General features: G+C 31.0%; 1 protein-coding gene across 3 annotated transcripts; it reads left to right on the top strand.

Moving 5' to 3' along the window:
* The first annotated feature begins 324 nt into the window (after positions 1 to 324).
* Positions 325 to 13,586, top strand: gpatch2 (G patch domain containing 2). 3 transcript variants are annotated; one of them, XM_051139148.1, is made up of 10 exons: positions 325 to 466; positions 3,043 to 3,759; positions 4,836 to 4,900; positions 4,987 to 5,160; positions 6,746 to 6,792; positions 6,873 to 6,928; positions 7,432 to 7,465; positions 7,583 to 7,647; positions 7,835 to 7,923; positions 10,619 to 13,586. In XM_051139148.1, exons 1-10 carry the CDS (start codon positions 417 to 419, stop codon positions 10,786 to 10,788), a joined length of 1,467 nt encoding a protein of 488 aa, XP_050995105.1. In that variant the 5' UTR covers positions 325 to 416; the 3' UTR covers positions 10,789 to 13,586. The 3 variants fall into 3 exon arrangements, with proteins under 3 accessions (XP_050995105.1, XP_050995104.1, XP_050995106.1); XM_051139147.1 differs by having other exon boundaries at positions 3,043 to 3,762; XM_051139149.1 differs by lacking the exon at positions 10,619 to 13,586 and adding an exon at positions 8,103 to 10,612 and having other exon boundaries at positions 3,043 to 3,762.
* The last annotated feature ends 3,712 nt before the right edge of the window (positions 13,587 to 17,298 follow it).

The following is a 17,298-nucleotide window of genomic DNA, read 5'->3' as shown; positions in this document are numbered from 1 at the left end:
TGTTAATAAAAAGTTTGTATTCAGATTCTGAAATTTGAATGTCTTTAAAAATGTACAACAGATATTAAGCTTAATCAAATTATTATATAATACCGGTTATAATAAATAATCATCTTAACATTAATAAAAACAGTAAAAATAAAAAATGTAATGAATTAATGAAGAACTACTTATGAGCAAATGTCATATGTTAATGCATAAATGTCCCCATGTTGTTTTATTTTATTTATTTATTTATTATTATTTTTTATGGGCTTTTATTTTGAAAGCATGCGCACTTTTCGTCGCCGGATGCGTGTCTTTTATGTCTTGTAGTCCGTTTCCGGCGCGGTGGTGTTGTTGTTGTTAAGGCGCTATGGTTTGTCAGTGCGGCCTCGATCTTTTCCCGTGAGTTTTTGTCGCGTTCTGCGGGTTTCATGTTCCGCGCCGCCGAGATCAAGAGCTTCGGTAAAGCGGGAACCGGCTGGTATGTGTCTGTTGTGTTATGTCGTCAGTTTGTTCAGAGCCGATCATGATGTGTTTGATGTGTGAATCTCTGACCCGATCACATTCACAATATACTACCATTGTATAACCATGTAGTTTACTCATATTTCACTATGTTATTCTTTCAAATGATATACCGCAGTACATGGTTATTGTAAAAAATAGTTACCACAGTTACCATGGTATTACCGCCCGGTACTATCTCTAGACCGTTGTACAAGTACTTTTATTTACTGTGGTAATACTGTGGTGTATTATTGAAAGACGGAGCTTGAAAGCTCCATCAATTGATTGATTATCCAGATTAATTATAAATCCAGCCCTTAGAAAACCGTGTCATCGTATAATTCCTAGTGTTATGTATGAACACCGCCATTGAGAAGGTCAAACCATGGTAATACCATATGATATCATCACCACCATCTGTGGAAACTGTGCATTTGCTGAGAATGGCATATGTATATATTGACTTTAACAATTGTCATGTAAAACCTGTATATAACAGAAAAATTCGTGATTTGCAGGTATTTAATTTTATTATTTTTTATCTTATTAAATAAAAATAAGTAAATAACAGAAAACTCATTTTAAAATTAAATAATTAATAGAAACCTCATATAAATTAATAAACCAAATACATTTTAAAAATCATAAATGTATGTATGTATGTATGTGTATATATATATATATATATATATATAATTGGTAATATTATGTTTTTGATGTTTCATTGGCTAGAAATTGCCCTGCTAATTCAACCTCTTTAAAATTATATTTAATAATTTTTAATCATTATGAACATTGATTGATTTTTATTTATTTATTAAATATCACTCTCCATCTGTGTATCTTTATTTGTTGTCATTTTAACTTAATTTCACTCATTCTGATCAGACATTTTTGTGTGGACGAGGGACAAGCTGGTCCATGACCTGATGCTGGTCCCAAAACATAATAAAATAAATTCCTTAATAAATAATAGAAAAAATATGAGAATCAAAATTAGTAAAATAAACAATAGAGAAGTCATAAAGCATTGTGTGACAATTATGTGACATGGCAATTTATTAAAAATTTTAAAGCAAATATACATTTCTGCTGGTTTGCTATAAAATGTTTTATTGACTAGAAACTGCCTTGCTAGTACTAATATATCTTAAAATTTTATATTCAGTCATTATGAACAAATTACATTTTTTCCCTCTTTTTTTCGTCTAAATTCACTCATTGTGATCTGACACTTTTGGCGGACAATGCTAAAAAACTATCCCATTAAAAAAAGCATAAATTTACTAGAAAATGTTAGTGCGTAGAGAAAAAATCTGAAAACCAATAAAATAAATATTAGAAAAATCATAAAAAGTTAGAAAAATAACTAACAGAAAAATCATAGAAGTTAATAAGCCAAATATATATTTTTAAATCATTAATTATTATTATTATTATTATTATTATTATTACAAAACAACAACAACAAAAAAAACATGTTTCTGACGTTGGCTCTAAAATGGTATCTTGACTAGAATTTCCCCTGTTAGTAAAACCTCTCTTAAATAATATTTAATAATTTTTAAACACTCATTATGAATAAATGAATTTTTTTCTCATTTGCCACTTCCTTTTCTTATTTTTCAGGTGGGCGATGGACAAACTGGTCAATGACCTGATGTTGGTCCCAAAAATGAATAAAATCCATTTATTCATAAATGATAGAAACATTATGAGAATCAAAATTAGTTAAATAAATAAGAGTCATACAAATTTTATATATATATATATATATGTATATATATATATGTGTGTGTGTGTGTGTGTGTGTGTGTGTGTGTGTGTGTATATAATATTTTTGGCAACTATGTGAAGTGACAATTATTAAAAAAAAATCATTAATAATGCATAAATTACTAGAAAATGTTAATGCATAAAATAGTAGAAAAAATATGAAAACCAATAAAATACATTATAGATAATAAAAAATAAAAATAGAAAAATCATAGGAATTAATGGACCATTATGTAACATTTATTTGTAAAAAAAAAAAAAAAAAGTGGATTTTTTTGTGTATGTACATGACTAGAAATTGCTTTGATAGTAATTATTACTTAAAAATCCTATCCAGTCATTATGGAAAAATTTATTTTCTTTCTCATTTGCTCTTTCGTTTTTTTTTTTCACCTAATTTCACTAATTTTGATCAGGGATTCTGGTGGACAATGAATAAGCGGGTCCATCGCCTGTTGACATTAATAATGCATTATTTACTAGAAATTGTTAATGCAAAAATAATTTGAAAACCAATCAAATAAATAATAAAAACATTTTTAAAAAATAATAGAAAAATCATAGAAATTAACAGACTATTATGTGACACGGCAATTAATAATTAAATTAATTTTTTTTTTTTGAATGTACATGACTAGAAATTGCTCTGACAATACAGTCTCAATTAAACTGTATTTAAAAGTCGTAAATCAGTCATTATGAACAAACAGATTTTCTTTCTCATTTGCGTTCTCATTTTCTCTGTTTTCACCTAATTTCGCTCATTCCGATCAGGCACTTTCGGCGGACGATGGACGAGCTGGTCCATGACCTGGTGTCGGCTCTGGAGGAGAGTTCAGAACAAGCCCGTGGAGGGTTTGGAGACGGTGGAGATCACGCCCTGGCCGTCGGTTGCCTGCTGAAACGCCAGGCCCGCAAGCGTCGTGGCCGTAAACGTCGGTCTGATAACCCTCACCCGCCGTGGGACACCTGCCACCTGAGCGAAGGCTCCGAATCCAGCCTAGAAGAGCAGAAAGACTACCGTTCATCCACGGCAGCGGGGAGCGCTCACACCCGCGATAACAACAGCGACTCGGATGAGCAGCTGGGTGCGAAGCGGCGTACGCCCCTCACCGACTCCAGCAGGGGGAAGAGACCGCTGTGGCTTGACGACTTGAGTGGAGCGGACGTTTTGGGAACGCGCAGTCTGCGGAGACGTCGGAAAGTCAAGCGCATGGCTGTGGACCCGCCACTAGATGTCGCCACCATGCTGGCGCCGCCGTCCAGAGCGCCAGTGGTGGGCGGCAGTAGGGACGCGGGGTTTAGTCCGGAGGCCAAAGGAAGCGATGCGAACAAGAACAGGGTGAAGAAAAGGAAGTTCACGGCGCAGAGACTCGCACAGGACGCGGCGGATGAAGGCGTGGTGGTGGAGAGCGAAGAGGCGGGACAAGCGGCCAAAGATAAGATGGACTTTGAGGAGCAGAAAGGCTCAGATGAGGAGATGAGTGACAGGTGGTTAGTGTTCTTCTCTCCTGTCTAGTTCCTCTTCTTCCTGTTTCTCTGTCCTTCAGAACAAGATCTGGCAACGTGCTAAAAAAGGGGCATTTTTTGTTTCTTTTCTAGTTCTTAGACTATTTTTCTCTGACCTGCAAACACCTTATATGGATCAGGACTGGAAATCTAGTTTTGTAGATCTAATAAAACTGGTGAAAAACAGGTCAAACCAGGTCATATTTCAACCCAAATGAAAATAAGAACCAATAGGCAATTCAGTTTTGCATAAATGTTTTTTTGCATGACAACATACTTTTTATGATCTGTCTTTTTTCACTATAATACTAATTATCATATTGCAAAAATATTGCATGATGCATTTGTTATTAAGCAAAAATTATTGTTTAAATTATATATCATGGTCATCTTTCTAATGCCTCAAAGTAGATTATTATACATTTAAATAAGCGATTTTAATTAGAATACTAAAATAAAAGTGTTTCTTTAATACTTATTTTTATTTTACAGTGAAATATTATAACGGTAATATTTCTTATTTTGTTTTTAGTAACTTTGATATTTTTTATAATTACATCTAAATAAATAAATAAAAACATATATAACAGATTTCTCAGTGGTGATTCTAATGAATTAAAACACTAAAATAAGGTAATCTAAATTAAAAAGTAATTCTTATTTTATTAATACTAATATTTATATTTTAATAAAAAATATATAATATAGTAATATAATATTCAGTATTAGGATAGAATATTAATGTAATGAAATTAATTGTTTTTATTTGATATATTATTTATTTATTATTTTAAATTATTTTATGTAGGTGTTTTAATTAATTAGAAATACCAGTGACAAATACCTAATAATATAAAAAAACTGTATTTGGATGCAATACAATGATGAAAATTTGAGGTGAAATGTGCTGAAGTGTTAGGAAAGTAGTCACAATGTTAACAGTCTTAATGGTTTTAAAAATAGTGCTTCACATGTTTATTCAAAATATATTTTCTTTCTTAAATTCACCCTTTTATGTCCTACAAATGGCTTAAAACGTGTAATGTGTGTGATTACAGCGAGACGAGCAGCGTGAGTAACAGCAGTGATGGGGGTCTGTACACAAACGACGAGGGAAGGCAAGGTGTGTGTATTCGTATGTTTCATAAACACCATTTATCATGTATAAAATGAACAACACATGTTTGAGTGTTGCACGTGGTGTTTCAGGCGACGATGAGCAGAGCGATTGGTTCTATGAGGGCGAGCCGGGCGGGGCTTGTGGAATCGCGGGTGTGGTGCCGTGGTGGGAGAGAGACTCTAACGAACTGGACCTCAACGACCCCGTGTTCAACAGCATCCTGACCGGAGCGTTCCCGATAATGTCACAGGGATCTCAAAGAGGTGAGTGTGTTCAGAGTCAGACACACAACCTTCAGCTCTGGAGTTGTAGTTCTTGTGTTTGTCCACCAGAGGACAGAGCTGTACAAACCATCAGAGAGAGCGGTAACATTTGATAGAAACAGACCATATCCATCTTTTTCTTCAACGCATTAAAATTATGAAATTAGAACAGCCATAAATATCAGCATTGTAATTTTATTATTTTTCTTTAATGCTCTTTTTTTATATTTTAATATTGCTAGTATTACGATAGTAATTTTTTTCGTTTTGTTTTTATTTAGTGTTTTTATTTAGTAATAATGAGAATTATTATTATTATTATTATAATCAATGAATATAACATTTATAAAATGTTATACTTATTTTTATTTAACAGTGAAATAGCAGTATTAATATTTCTTAGTTTTTATTTTTCACTACTGCTACTACTACTACTAATAATCATTGTTATTATTATAATTGAATAAAAATATAAAAGTTATAAAATGGTATTTTAAATAAAACAATTATTTCAGTGAAATACCACAGTAGTAAATGTCTTATTTTGTATTTATTAAGTAACTATTAATAATAATAATAATAATAATAATAAATAAAAATATGTAATTTACATGATATTTTCTTTAATGCTTAATTTTTAATTTTACAGTGAAATATTACAAAAGATATATTTCTTATTTTGTTAAGTAAAACTTATATTTTTATTTAATAATAATAATAATAATTATAACAATAATTATTATTATTATGAAAAATATGGAATAATATAAGTTACAAATGATTCTTTAATGCTGTTTTTTTACAGTGTGATATTACAATATTTTGCCAGTAATATTCCTTATTTTGTTTTTATTTAGTTTTTAGTTACTAATAATACCATCAATAATAATTATTACTATTATTATTAATCATAATATCAATATCATAATATCATTATTTTATTTTTTTTTCAGTGAAATATCACAATAGTAAATGTCTTATTTTTGTTTTTATTAAATAACTATCAATAACAATAAGTAAAAATATGTAAGTGACAGAATTGTTTTTATTCTTAATTTTATAGTGAAATATTGCAATAGTAATTCTTATTTCAGTTTTAAGTGACAGTTCTATTTTTATTTAATTTAGTAATTATTATTAATTTTAATTATGGAAAATATGTTAATTGTTTCTTTAATGCTTACATTTTTATTTGACAGTTTTTTAGTAGCTTTTATTTTTATTTATAAATACCACTAATCATAATACCATTATTATAATAATTAATAGTAATAGAAATATAAAAGTTGCAACATTTTCTTTAATACTTAATTTTTTTTTCTTGCATTGAAATATTACAATAGTAAAATCTTAGTTTGTTAGTTACTTATTTAGTAACTTTTTTTGTAAGATTACTTATTTAGTAAATTTTCTTCTTTTTATTTAGTAACAATTTTTATCTAAAAAAAAAAAAATCACAATGATCAAAATTTAAAATATCCATGTTCTAAGGTGGTCTATTATACCTGAAGAAATGTATTCCTGTTTATTTATAGCATGAGTGATAATATTTATGACTTGTTTTTAACAAAATCGTGTTTTTCAGGATTTCAAGCGCGGCTCGCACGGCAGGCCTGTCTTCAGCAATCGCAGGTATGTGCCCTTGTCTAGAATATGGACTTAAAGTTTAATATTCATGTATATGTGATGTTTTTAATTCTCTTTCCCAATAGGGAACATCTCAAGGAATTCCTGATAGATTACCCAGATTATCCCAGGATCATCATGAGTAAGTTCTGACTGGTTCAAAGATTTTTGACAGCTCAACATAGCGGCTAGCTTTATGATTGTTAGTTTTAGTGTTTTTATGCTAACATTCTGATTCATTTGCTATGAATAATATGAATTTTTTTTAAAGCATCCATCTTTTTTTAAAATAAATTATATAAACAAATATAAAATGTGTAATCAAAAAATGTAATAAAATATATTTTATAATTTTTTTTTTAAATAACCAAATTTATCAAGTATTTAATTTGCTGTATTACCTAAATAAAATAGATATTATTATAGAATGATTTTTGTTTATTTAATTTATCATGTATTTAATTTTAATTTAATGATTAGTTCATGAGTTAATACATATTTGTTATTTATAATATATAAATATAAATTTACTCATGCTATGATATAATATTTTTGTAATATATCCTCTGTCCATATCTAATATTTTTATTATTTTTATAAACAAATATTTATTTGTTTTAAGAGTTTGTTTGTCCTCCTCTGCAGCTCATGGTTCAGCTCTGGGGCCAGAAGAGACCAAGTAAGACATAAATCTAACCTTGATTTACTGTATGTTGAGTTTCATGCATGCATGTAATAAATCATGTATGATTGTAATGCGGGGTGTGTGACATCTTACATATGCATATATGTGCAGTTGCTTTGGGATTCTCGCAGCGACAGAAGCCACAGGAAAAGCTGCTCTTTAAAGACTGCCAGCCGGTAATAATATGTAATAATATATATATGAAAAGTAATACTAAACTCCATTTTTTGCCATTTTTCCTGCAGTAGCTAAACACGTTGAGCCTCAAAATGGCAGAGATTAGCTCTTCTGCTTTCAAAATTTGTAACTTTATCCTATTCACCTAATAAATAACTATCCTAAACTCTCCCTCTCTCTGTGTAGACAAACTAGTGGTCATCTTGGCTCTTTATGTACTGGAGATATAAAGAGACGACGGAAAGCTGCACCTGTCGGAGCGTCATCATCCTCAGGTAAAACGCAAACACACACACATTTACCATCACAGCTGTTGGATGATCTCAAATGTTTCTGTAAAGTCACATCAGACCCACATTTCGAATAATAAATGTAAACGATGCCCTCTTCTTTAACACAAACGCTTCATGGAAACATGTGAACCGTGTGTCCGGCTAATGCTCGGCTTCATCAGGAAACGGTAAACCTAGTGGCCGTTATGTGACGGGATTGGCAGCTGAGCGGGCAGATCAGAGCTGATCTCATTTCCTCATTAAAGAACATCATTTCCTGCCGTGATCTGTGACGCAGAGCACACACCCATGACCCCCAGGGGTCAGAGGTAGCAGAGCTGAGATTACCAATTTCCCAGAAACTCGTCAGAGTTTATGAGGCGCAGGAACTGTGACTTGTAACATCAGGAAATGCAACTGAGGAAAACAGTCTCCACTGAAGTTAGGAGATTTTCAGAAACACTGATTTGCATGCTAACACTTTACAGTAAGATTTAGTTTTGGATGCCATGAACTAAAAATAGACAATGTTTTGGTCACTTTTTTTTCACTTATGTAATTACATAAATCATTACAGTGTCATTCTGATTAACTATTTGTACTTGCTGTGTCGCTATTTTTTAAAGCTGCTGAAAATTACAAATAGTGGAGCGTGGGGCACAACCTAATACTTTTTGACTTTCTTAGTTTGTGTAAATCCACATGGGGTTCAGAGTATAATTTTAAGGCACATTAATTTCACACATCTGTTACAAAAATGTTGCATTGTTTCATAATTGCAGCGTATGCATCTTTCGTTATTTACCTCAAAAGAATGGAAGTGAAATGTGACAACATGCCCCATAGGTGGGGTACACTGTAACATGACCATATGACAGCTTAAAATGTTATCTGATCTAATGACAAAAAATATACAAAATATAAAAATTTTACCCAGAAATTGCTAGTAAATTTCACAAATAATTACAAATCAGCAAGTAACTATGGAAGCCAATTCGGCCACTGAATAAAAAATAAAAAAAGTAATTGTGGCTTGATCTCACAGTTAGTTTTTTCTTGTAATTGAGAGTTTACATCTCACATTTGACTTTTTTTCTCAGAATTATGAGATGTAAACTCACAATTTTGAGAAATAAAGTCAGAATTGCGTATCAAATTTGGAATATGAAGTCAGAATTGCAGACTTAAACTTGCAATTCTGAGAACTAAAGTAAGAATTGAGAGATATAAACTCACATAAAAATTTGTCTTTTTTTCTGCTAAAGACTTTATGCAGTTATGAGAATTCTGAAAAAAAATCATAATTGTTTTTCTCACAATTATGAGTTTTATATCATGCAATTATGGGAAAAAATGCCATTTGCGAGAAAAAAGTCAGAATTGTGAGTTTTTATCTTGCAATTTTGACCTTTTTTTTTCTCAGAATTGCGAGATTAAATCACATAATTCATAAAAAAGGTCTTTATGTCAGCAATTATGAGAATTCAAAGAAAAAAGTCAGAATGGTGAGTTTATATCTTGCAATTTTGAATTTTTCTCCCAATTATGAGTTTATATCATGCAATTCTGTGAAAAAAAACCATCCGAATTACAAGATATAAACTTGATTTTGTGAGGAGAAAAGTCAGAATTCTGAGTTTTTTTATGCAATTGTGACTTTTTTTCTCAGAATGAGTTCATAACATGCAAAAGTAATATAAAAAAGCAGTAACCCTTTTTTTTATTTTTTATTGAGTGGCATTAACAGGCTTTCATAAGTAATGCATTTAATTGATTTTATTGATTACAATTAATTGTGAAATTGTGTATGTGTGTGTGTATTCATATTATGTTTATTCTTGATATATCATCTAATGTTAATTTAAACAACTTGAAATGTTAAAATGAAAATATTGCTAGTAACCAAGATTAATAAATGCTGTATTGTTAATTATTAGTGCATTTTAATTATTGCAAAGATTAATGAATAGAACTTTATTGTGAAGTGTTACAATTTGCATTAATTTAACGTCGACGTGAAGTAAAAAATAAAAAATAAATTTTAAATAAAATTCTCAGAAGTCCACTATGGAAAAGAAAATATTCAAGATGTAAATGTGCTCAGTTGTCATGAAAATTGCATTACAAAAATGATTTTTTTTTAAATGCATAAACAAGCTTTCCGCTGATGTATGGTTTGTTAGAATAGGACAATATTTGGCCCAGATACAACTATCTGAAAATCTGGAATCTGAGGGTGCAAAAAAAAAAAAAACACTGAGAAAATCACCTTTAAAGTTGTTCAAATGAAGTTCTTAGCAATGCATATTACTAATCAAAAATGAAGTTTTGATATATTCATGTTAGAAAATGTACAAAATATTTTTATGGAACATGATCTTTATTTAATATCCTTTTTGGCATAAAAGAAAAATCTGTAATTTTGACCCATACAATGTATTTTTGGCTATTGCTACAAATATACCCGTACTGCTTTAAGACTGGTTTTGTGGTCCAGGGTCACAATTGTGTGTGTGTGAGAGTTTTGTGGGTTTTTAAATGCATTTCATGCTTTGATGCGGATCTAAGTTCATCTTAAGATTTTACTTAAGGACTCTTTCAACCCATTAAGTGCATTACAAGAATCAATGAGCTTTACTGTTTAATGCAGATTATCCCTTTCTCTCCATCCGTCTATCTCTTTCTATCTCTCTCTCAGGTGTGGTGGGTGAGGGTGCTGCTCCTGTCCCGGACTCAAACGTGGGGAACCGTATGCTGCAGAGCATGGGCTGGACCCCAGGGTCGGGCCTGGGCCCTGAGGGCAGAGGCATCACAGAGCCCATTCGTGCATTACAGAGGCCGAAAGGAGCCGGACTGGGCTTCAACTGACCTCAAGCCGAGAACATAGAGAGCAACTCAAGCAGAGACGGCGACCCGGGCCTGCGGCCGTCTTTCTCTCCGTTAACCTCATCGTTAACGGCAGCCAGCCAGCACAGGGCAGCACTGAGGTGATAGAGATGTAGGAAAACATGATGGATGACATGAAAGGAAATAGGACACCTGCACTGGCCCAGACATGGACTGACTGTAGAGCTGCCTCACTGCCGCCACACACACACACACTGACACACACACCGACTCATTTCAACACAACCGTTAAAGCAAACGATTTCAATTAACTCCAAAAAATCATTAGTCACCAAAAAAAAATTCACTAATTTGTAATGAACATTTTTCTGACAGTATAGGATAAATTTAATGAGAAAATATTTAATTGCAAAAATCATAGGAAAAACAAATAAGAAATTATATTTTGCATAACGAAAATGAAGCCTGTTTATAGGACCGTTAAGATTTTGGAATTTTTGACAATATTTTCATGTTAATTAAGCACATTTCCCTCAACAATATATATAAATATTTTTTGACATTGTAACAACAATCAAAATTAATAATGATACTAAAAAAACAGACTTCATTTTTATCATGCAAAATATGATTTATTATATTATTATTTTGATGTTGGTTTTTCACTCAGTAGTTCAACACCCTACAGAAGTATTTTATTGAGCCTGTAGGTCGTTATCAGTGATGTTAATTACAAACCAACAGCCAAACCTCAGCGCTCAGCGAATACCAGCGGAAATCAAATCTTTAATTAATTTGTTTTTCAAAAATAATTTTTAAGTACACTACCAGTCAAAAGTTTTTGAACAGTAAGATTTTTAACGTTTTTTAAAGAAGTCTCTTCTGCTCACCAAGCCTGTATTTATTTTATCCGAAGTACAGCAAACAGTAAAAATATGAATTAATTTTAATTGTTTTCTATTTGAATATATTTTAAAATGTAATTTATTCCTGTGATGTCAAAGCTGAATTTTAAACATTATTACTGCAGTCACGTGATCCTTCAGAAATCATTCCAATATGCTGATTTGCTGTTCAAGAAACATTTGTTTATTATTATTATCATCAATATTTAATAAAGTTGAGTCCTTTTTTTTTTTTTTTTTTTTTTAGGATTCTTTGATGAATAGAAAGATCCAAAGATCAGTATCTGAAATAAAAAGTTTTGTAACGTTATACACTATACCATTCAAAAACTTGAATTTTTTTTATTTTATTTGGAAAGAAATTATATAAATTAATACTTATATTTATCCAAAGAAACCTGAAATTTTTTTTACTAAACTGTTTTCAACATAATAATAATAATAATAATAAATGTGTTTTGAGCAGCAAATCCGCATATTAGAATGATTTCTGAAGGATCATGTGACTGGAGTAATGATGCTAAAAATTCAGCTTTGAAATCACAAGAATAAATTATATTTTAAAATATATTCAAATAGAAAACGGTTATTTTAAATAGTAAAAATATTTAAAAATTTCACTGTTTTTGTACTTTGAAATAAAGGCAGGCTTGGTGAATAGAAGAGACTTCTTTAAAAACATTAAAAATCTTACTGTTCAAAAACTTTTGACTGGTAGTGTATTTCCACCTCTTAAAAACCAATGTGTTTTAGCAGATTAGATCGGTTGAAATTATCGTCTGTCTTCTGTATCCATTTGATATTTGTATATCTGATGTCGCTGATAATATCATTTTTTAGTCTGTATTTTTTTTTTTTTTTTAGCAAATGAAATTTGTTTTTCATTTAACTTAAGATGATTTTTTTACGTTTTTGGATCCTATTTTTGTGCAAATATTATGCACTAATAATGAATGTCAATACCTCAGCCAATCACATGCTCATGATAACCGCATGTATGAAATACTGTTCCTTTATGTGAGTCGACGCGTGTTTTAATGATTATATATGAGGGTTTGGGGTCCATTCTGTATTTCCAGCGCGTATGATTTGAAATTCAGCGAAGCCTGTGTGTTTCTCAGCAGAGTTTGAGTAATGAATAGGATTAATTGACTGAATTGGCTTAGTTGAGATGGAATTAACTGTTCGAGGAGGTGACACACTTACTACTGACGACTGTCATTTCTGGTCGTCACGAGGTGAAGATTACGCCATTGTTGGGTAAACAGTGCTTCTTATGAACAATCCCAGATGACTGGAGATGCTGTTATCTCAGCAGAGCATCACTGAGACAGAAATATGTGACATTACTTCCTCTCTGGTGTTTGAGCAGAGCTGTACTTCCCTGAATGAAGATAAGTGTTTTTATTTGTTTTTTTGGGAACACGTTGTATTTTTAAACCATGTTTGCACTCAGAATGAACGGTTGTTGAACGAGGTGCATGTCGGGTTCGTCTCTTCCTGTGATCTGTACCACATGCCAAACTCACAAACATGCCACATTTGTTTACATTGGTCTTTTTGTCGTTTTTTTGCCAACTTGCATATTAGGAACAGGGGTGATATGGTCTGGTCTCTGTGTGTGTTCTGAAGTCAAAGTGAAGTATTGTTCATATACTGTAGATCAGTATTAAAGCGTTCTCTGCTCAAGGTTGAATCTTTGAGTCTTTCCCATGATCCTCTATCGGCTTCAATTTCACTGTACGTTTATTAAAGTTTACTAAAAATAAAGCCATGAAGAAAAGAATAAAATAAAATAGAATGACGTAAAATAAAGTGCAACGGAAACAAATGAGGTCTCAGGTTTTTAATATTATATTTTATTGCCATGGTAACATTTCTCGTTTTCATATAATTTACCTCATGTAATAAAATAACTAAAACTAAAATGTATAAAGTTATAAACTAAAATTTAAAACAATTTATAAAAACTATATTGACATTTAAAAAAAAAAAGTGATATATGATTTTAATTAATTTTAGTAATTTGTATTGTTTTTGCCATTTTTATTTTTTAAATGTTTAAAACGTTTCTTGTTTTCAACTTCATGTACTGAAATAACTAAAATTTAAAAATACAATTTATAAAAACTATGGACACATTTAAAAAATAAATTATATATGTTTAATTAAAGTTTTAGTAATTTGCATTTTGTGTGTTTTTTTTTTTTTTTTTTTTTTTTTTTTTTGCTATTTTTATTTTTTAAATGTCTATATAAATGTCAATATTTCTCATTTTCTTAGTTTAATTTCATGTACTAAAATAAAAATGAAACTATTGTTTTTTTAAATGTGTCATGATTTTAAAGTTTTAGTAACTTATATTGTTTTTGACATTTTTATTTTTGAAATGTGTCATATGATTTTAATTAAAGTTTTAGTAATTTATATTGGTTTTTTTTGACATTTTTATTTTTTAAATGTGTATATAAATGTCAACATTTCTAACTTCATGTACTAAAATAACAAACTAAAATTTAAAAATACAATTTATACTGTAGTGACACAAAAATAAGTTATATGATTTTAATTAAATGTTTAGTCATTTGTATTGTTTTTGCCATTTTTATTTTTTAAATGTTTATGTAAATGTCAACATTTCCTGTTTTCATATAGTTTAACTTGTACTAAAATAACTAAAACTAAAATATATAAACTTAAACTAAAATTTAAAAATACAGTTTATAAAAACTGTGTTGACACAATAAAAATATATATAGGGTTTGTAATCAAAGTTTTAGTAATTTATATCATTTTTATTTTTTAAATGTGTCAACATTTCTCATTTTCATGTACTGAAATAAAGTCAAAATTATAAACTAAAATGTAGAAATACAATTGATAAAAACTATATTGACATTCTGTCAAGCATCTCCTTTGTTTTTCCAACGCAAGAAAGTCAGTCCTATGGGTTTACAAGACCACGAGGGTGAGTAGATGAACAACTTTATTAAGGGAAAACTCAATTATCACATTGATTGTCTTTAGGGATGTGTTTTACGGTAATTATTTCATATTCTGTGTGTGTTTGTTGCAGTGACTATCAGTGGACAGATCAATACTCATATACTCTCATCAGTTCAGCTGATCTCAAGAGTAATTATAACAGTGCAATCTAGCAGAAAATTATACCAACAGACTCATTGGCTTTCTGTTCTGCTTAGCAGCTGATATGTTGAGGATTTATTCAAAGCGTCCAGAATCAGTGTGAACAACAGAATCCTGATTAGTTCTAAAATAGAATGCAGTCAGTGCTACAAATTTAAATAACAACATGACCAAACTCTTCTTGGGTGTCAAACATTTAAGGACTGTTCCATTTTTTGAAATTAGACTTTTGTTTTGTTGTTAGATTCAAGATACAGCTGAGGTCAAAAGTTTACATACACCTTGCAGAATCTGCAAAATGTTAATCATACAAAATGCGTATTATTTTTTATTTAGTACTTAATCTGAATAAGATATTTACAAGAGAAAATAGTAAATTTATAAAAATGGCCCCATTCAAAAGTTCACTTACACTTGATTCTTAATACTGTGTTGTTACCTGAATAATCCACAGCTGTTTTTTGTTTAGTTATAGCTGTTCATGCATCCCTTATTTGTCCTGAACAGTTAAACTGCCCGCTGTTCTTTGAAACAAAAACAAAAAAATAGCATTTTTGTGTATTTAAACCCTTTCTAACAATGACTGGGTGAAAACTTTTGAACAGAATGAAGATGTGTAAATTGTTCTTATTTTGCCTAAATATCATATATTTTTTTTCATTTAGAAGATACTTACATGTTTCCCAGAAGACAAAATTAGTTAAATTTACCCTGATCTTCAAATTCCAAAAGTTTTCACCCCCCCGGCTCTTAATGCATTTTGTTTCCTTCTGGAGCATCAGTGAGCATTTGAACCTTCTGTAATAGTTGCATATGAGTCCCTCAGTAGTCCTCAGTGTGAAAAGATGGATCTCAAAACTATACAGTCATTGTTGGAAAGGGTTCAAATACACAAAAATGCTGAAAAACCAAAACATTTAAAGAACAGCAGGCAGTTTAACTGTTCAGAACAAACAAGGGACTCATGAACACAGCTGTGGATCATTCAGGTAAAAACACAGTATTAAGAATTAAGCATATGTAAACTTTTGAACAGAGTTTTTTTTTTAATTCAACTACTGTTTTCTCTTGTGAACTATGCAAATGTATTTAATGTGCAATATCTTATTCAGGTCAGTACTACAAAAAAATAACATGCATTTTGTATGATCTCTCTTATTTTGGTAAAATAATTAACACTCTGCAGATTCTGCAAGGTGTATGTAAACTTCTGACCTCAACTATATATTATTAAGATATATTTTTTCTACAATTAATTAGCTATCAGTTTAACAGACTGTGACTGTTTTGTACACAAGTGCATAAGATGGATGGAAAAATCCCCAGAAAGTACTAAAAATTACCCCCCAAAAAAAAAAAAAGTTTTGCAAAGTTTTAGTCCAATCTAATAACATTAACTTGCATTCACAGGAAAAATAAAGCCCTCTCTAAATCAAAGTGACCAGAACTCAACATTAGGGATAAAAAGCTGTGTCATCATCTGTTTCTGTGTCTCACAGACGTGCGTGAGACAAACGAGATGAGAATCGTCTCAGTCAGAGGAAATCCAGCATGTAATCCTGCTTAGCTCATCACTTTGAGACCTGAGTTACGTAACGCTCAGCACACAGGTAACAACTGTCACAGATACTCTCACAAATTCACAACAGGAAGATGAGAGAAACTGTGACGGTAGACGTTCACTAACCACCTGATGCTTGTTGCACAAAATTTAAGAAGCACTTTCTTCATCTCTCTAATGCAGCATAGTAAAAAGACACCAGCAGTAAATGCCATGGACGTATTTCCTCTTTGTGAAATATTTCAACTGATGATATGAACTTGCAGTGGTCAGACCTGTCTGTCTGATCTGGGTGTAGTTGTGATCAGGAGGATGTTTAATGAGGTGCGTTTCCTGCTGTGAAGTCTGCACTGACAATGATGATGGTGAGAGAGTGGCAGAATTGAGTAAATGTCAGACTTAGACGCAGAAAGCGTTGAGATCTCCTTTTGTTTTTCAGCTCAGCGTGTGTTTGCTCTCGCCACATGAGTGGACAGAGGCTTTTCTGGATAATACCACTGAAAATACTGTCTGTTTACCTCCTGCATAATGGAGGCTTTCTCTTTTCAAACACAAAGATACACTTGATCTCGCATAAACACCTTATTGTTTCTTGTAAGTTTGCAGAGCATTAAGCTAATTACCTGTGCAGGAGATGATAGAAAATGCTTTGTTTTAAAGTTTTGAAAACAAGAATTGCAGTGTTTATAGTGAAAATCCTTATGTAGTCTTCAGATTTTGTGATACTTTTATGTACACTACCAGAAAAAAAGCAGTCTTTTCTACTCAGCAAGCCTTGTATTTATTTGATTTAAAGTGCAGCAAAAACAGTAAAATGTTGAAATATTTTACTATTTAAAATAACTGTTTTCTATTTGTATACATTTAAAAATCTAATTTATTCCTGTGATTTCAAAGTTGAATTTTTAGCATCATTAC

Source organism: Labeo rohita, chromosome 20 (genome assembly GCF_022985175.1).
Source record: "Labeo rohita strain BAU-BD-2019 chromosome 20, IGBB_LRoh.1.0, whole genome shotgun sequence".
NCBI lineage: Eukaryota > Metazoa > Chordata > Actinopteri > Cypriniformes > Cyprinidae > Labeo > Labeo rohita.
Note: the sequence above shows the minus strand (reverse complement) of the source record. Positions and strands in the feature narration are given on the sequence as shown.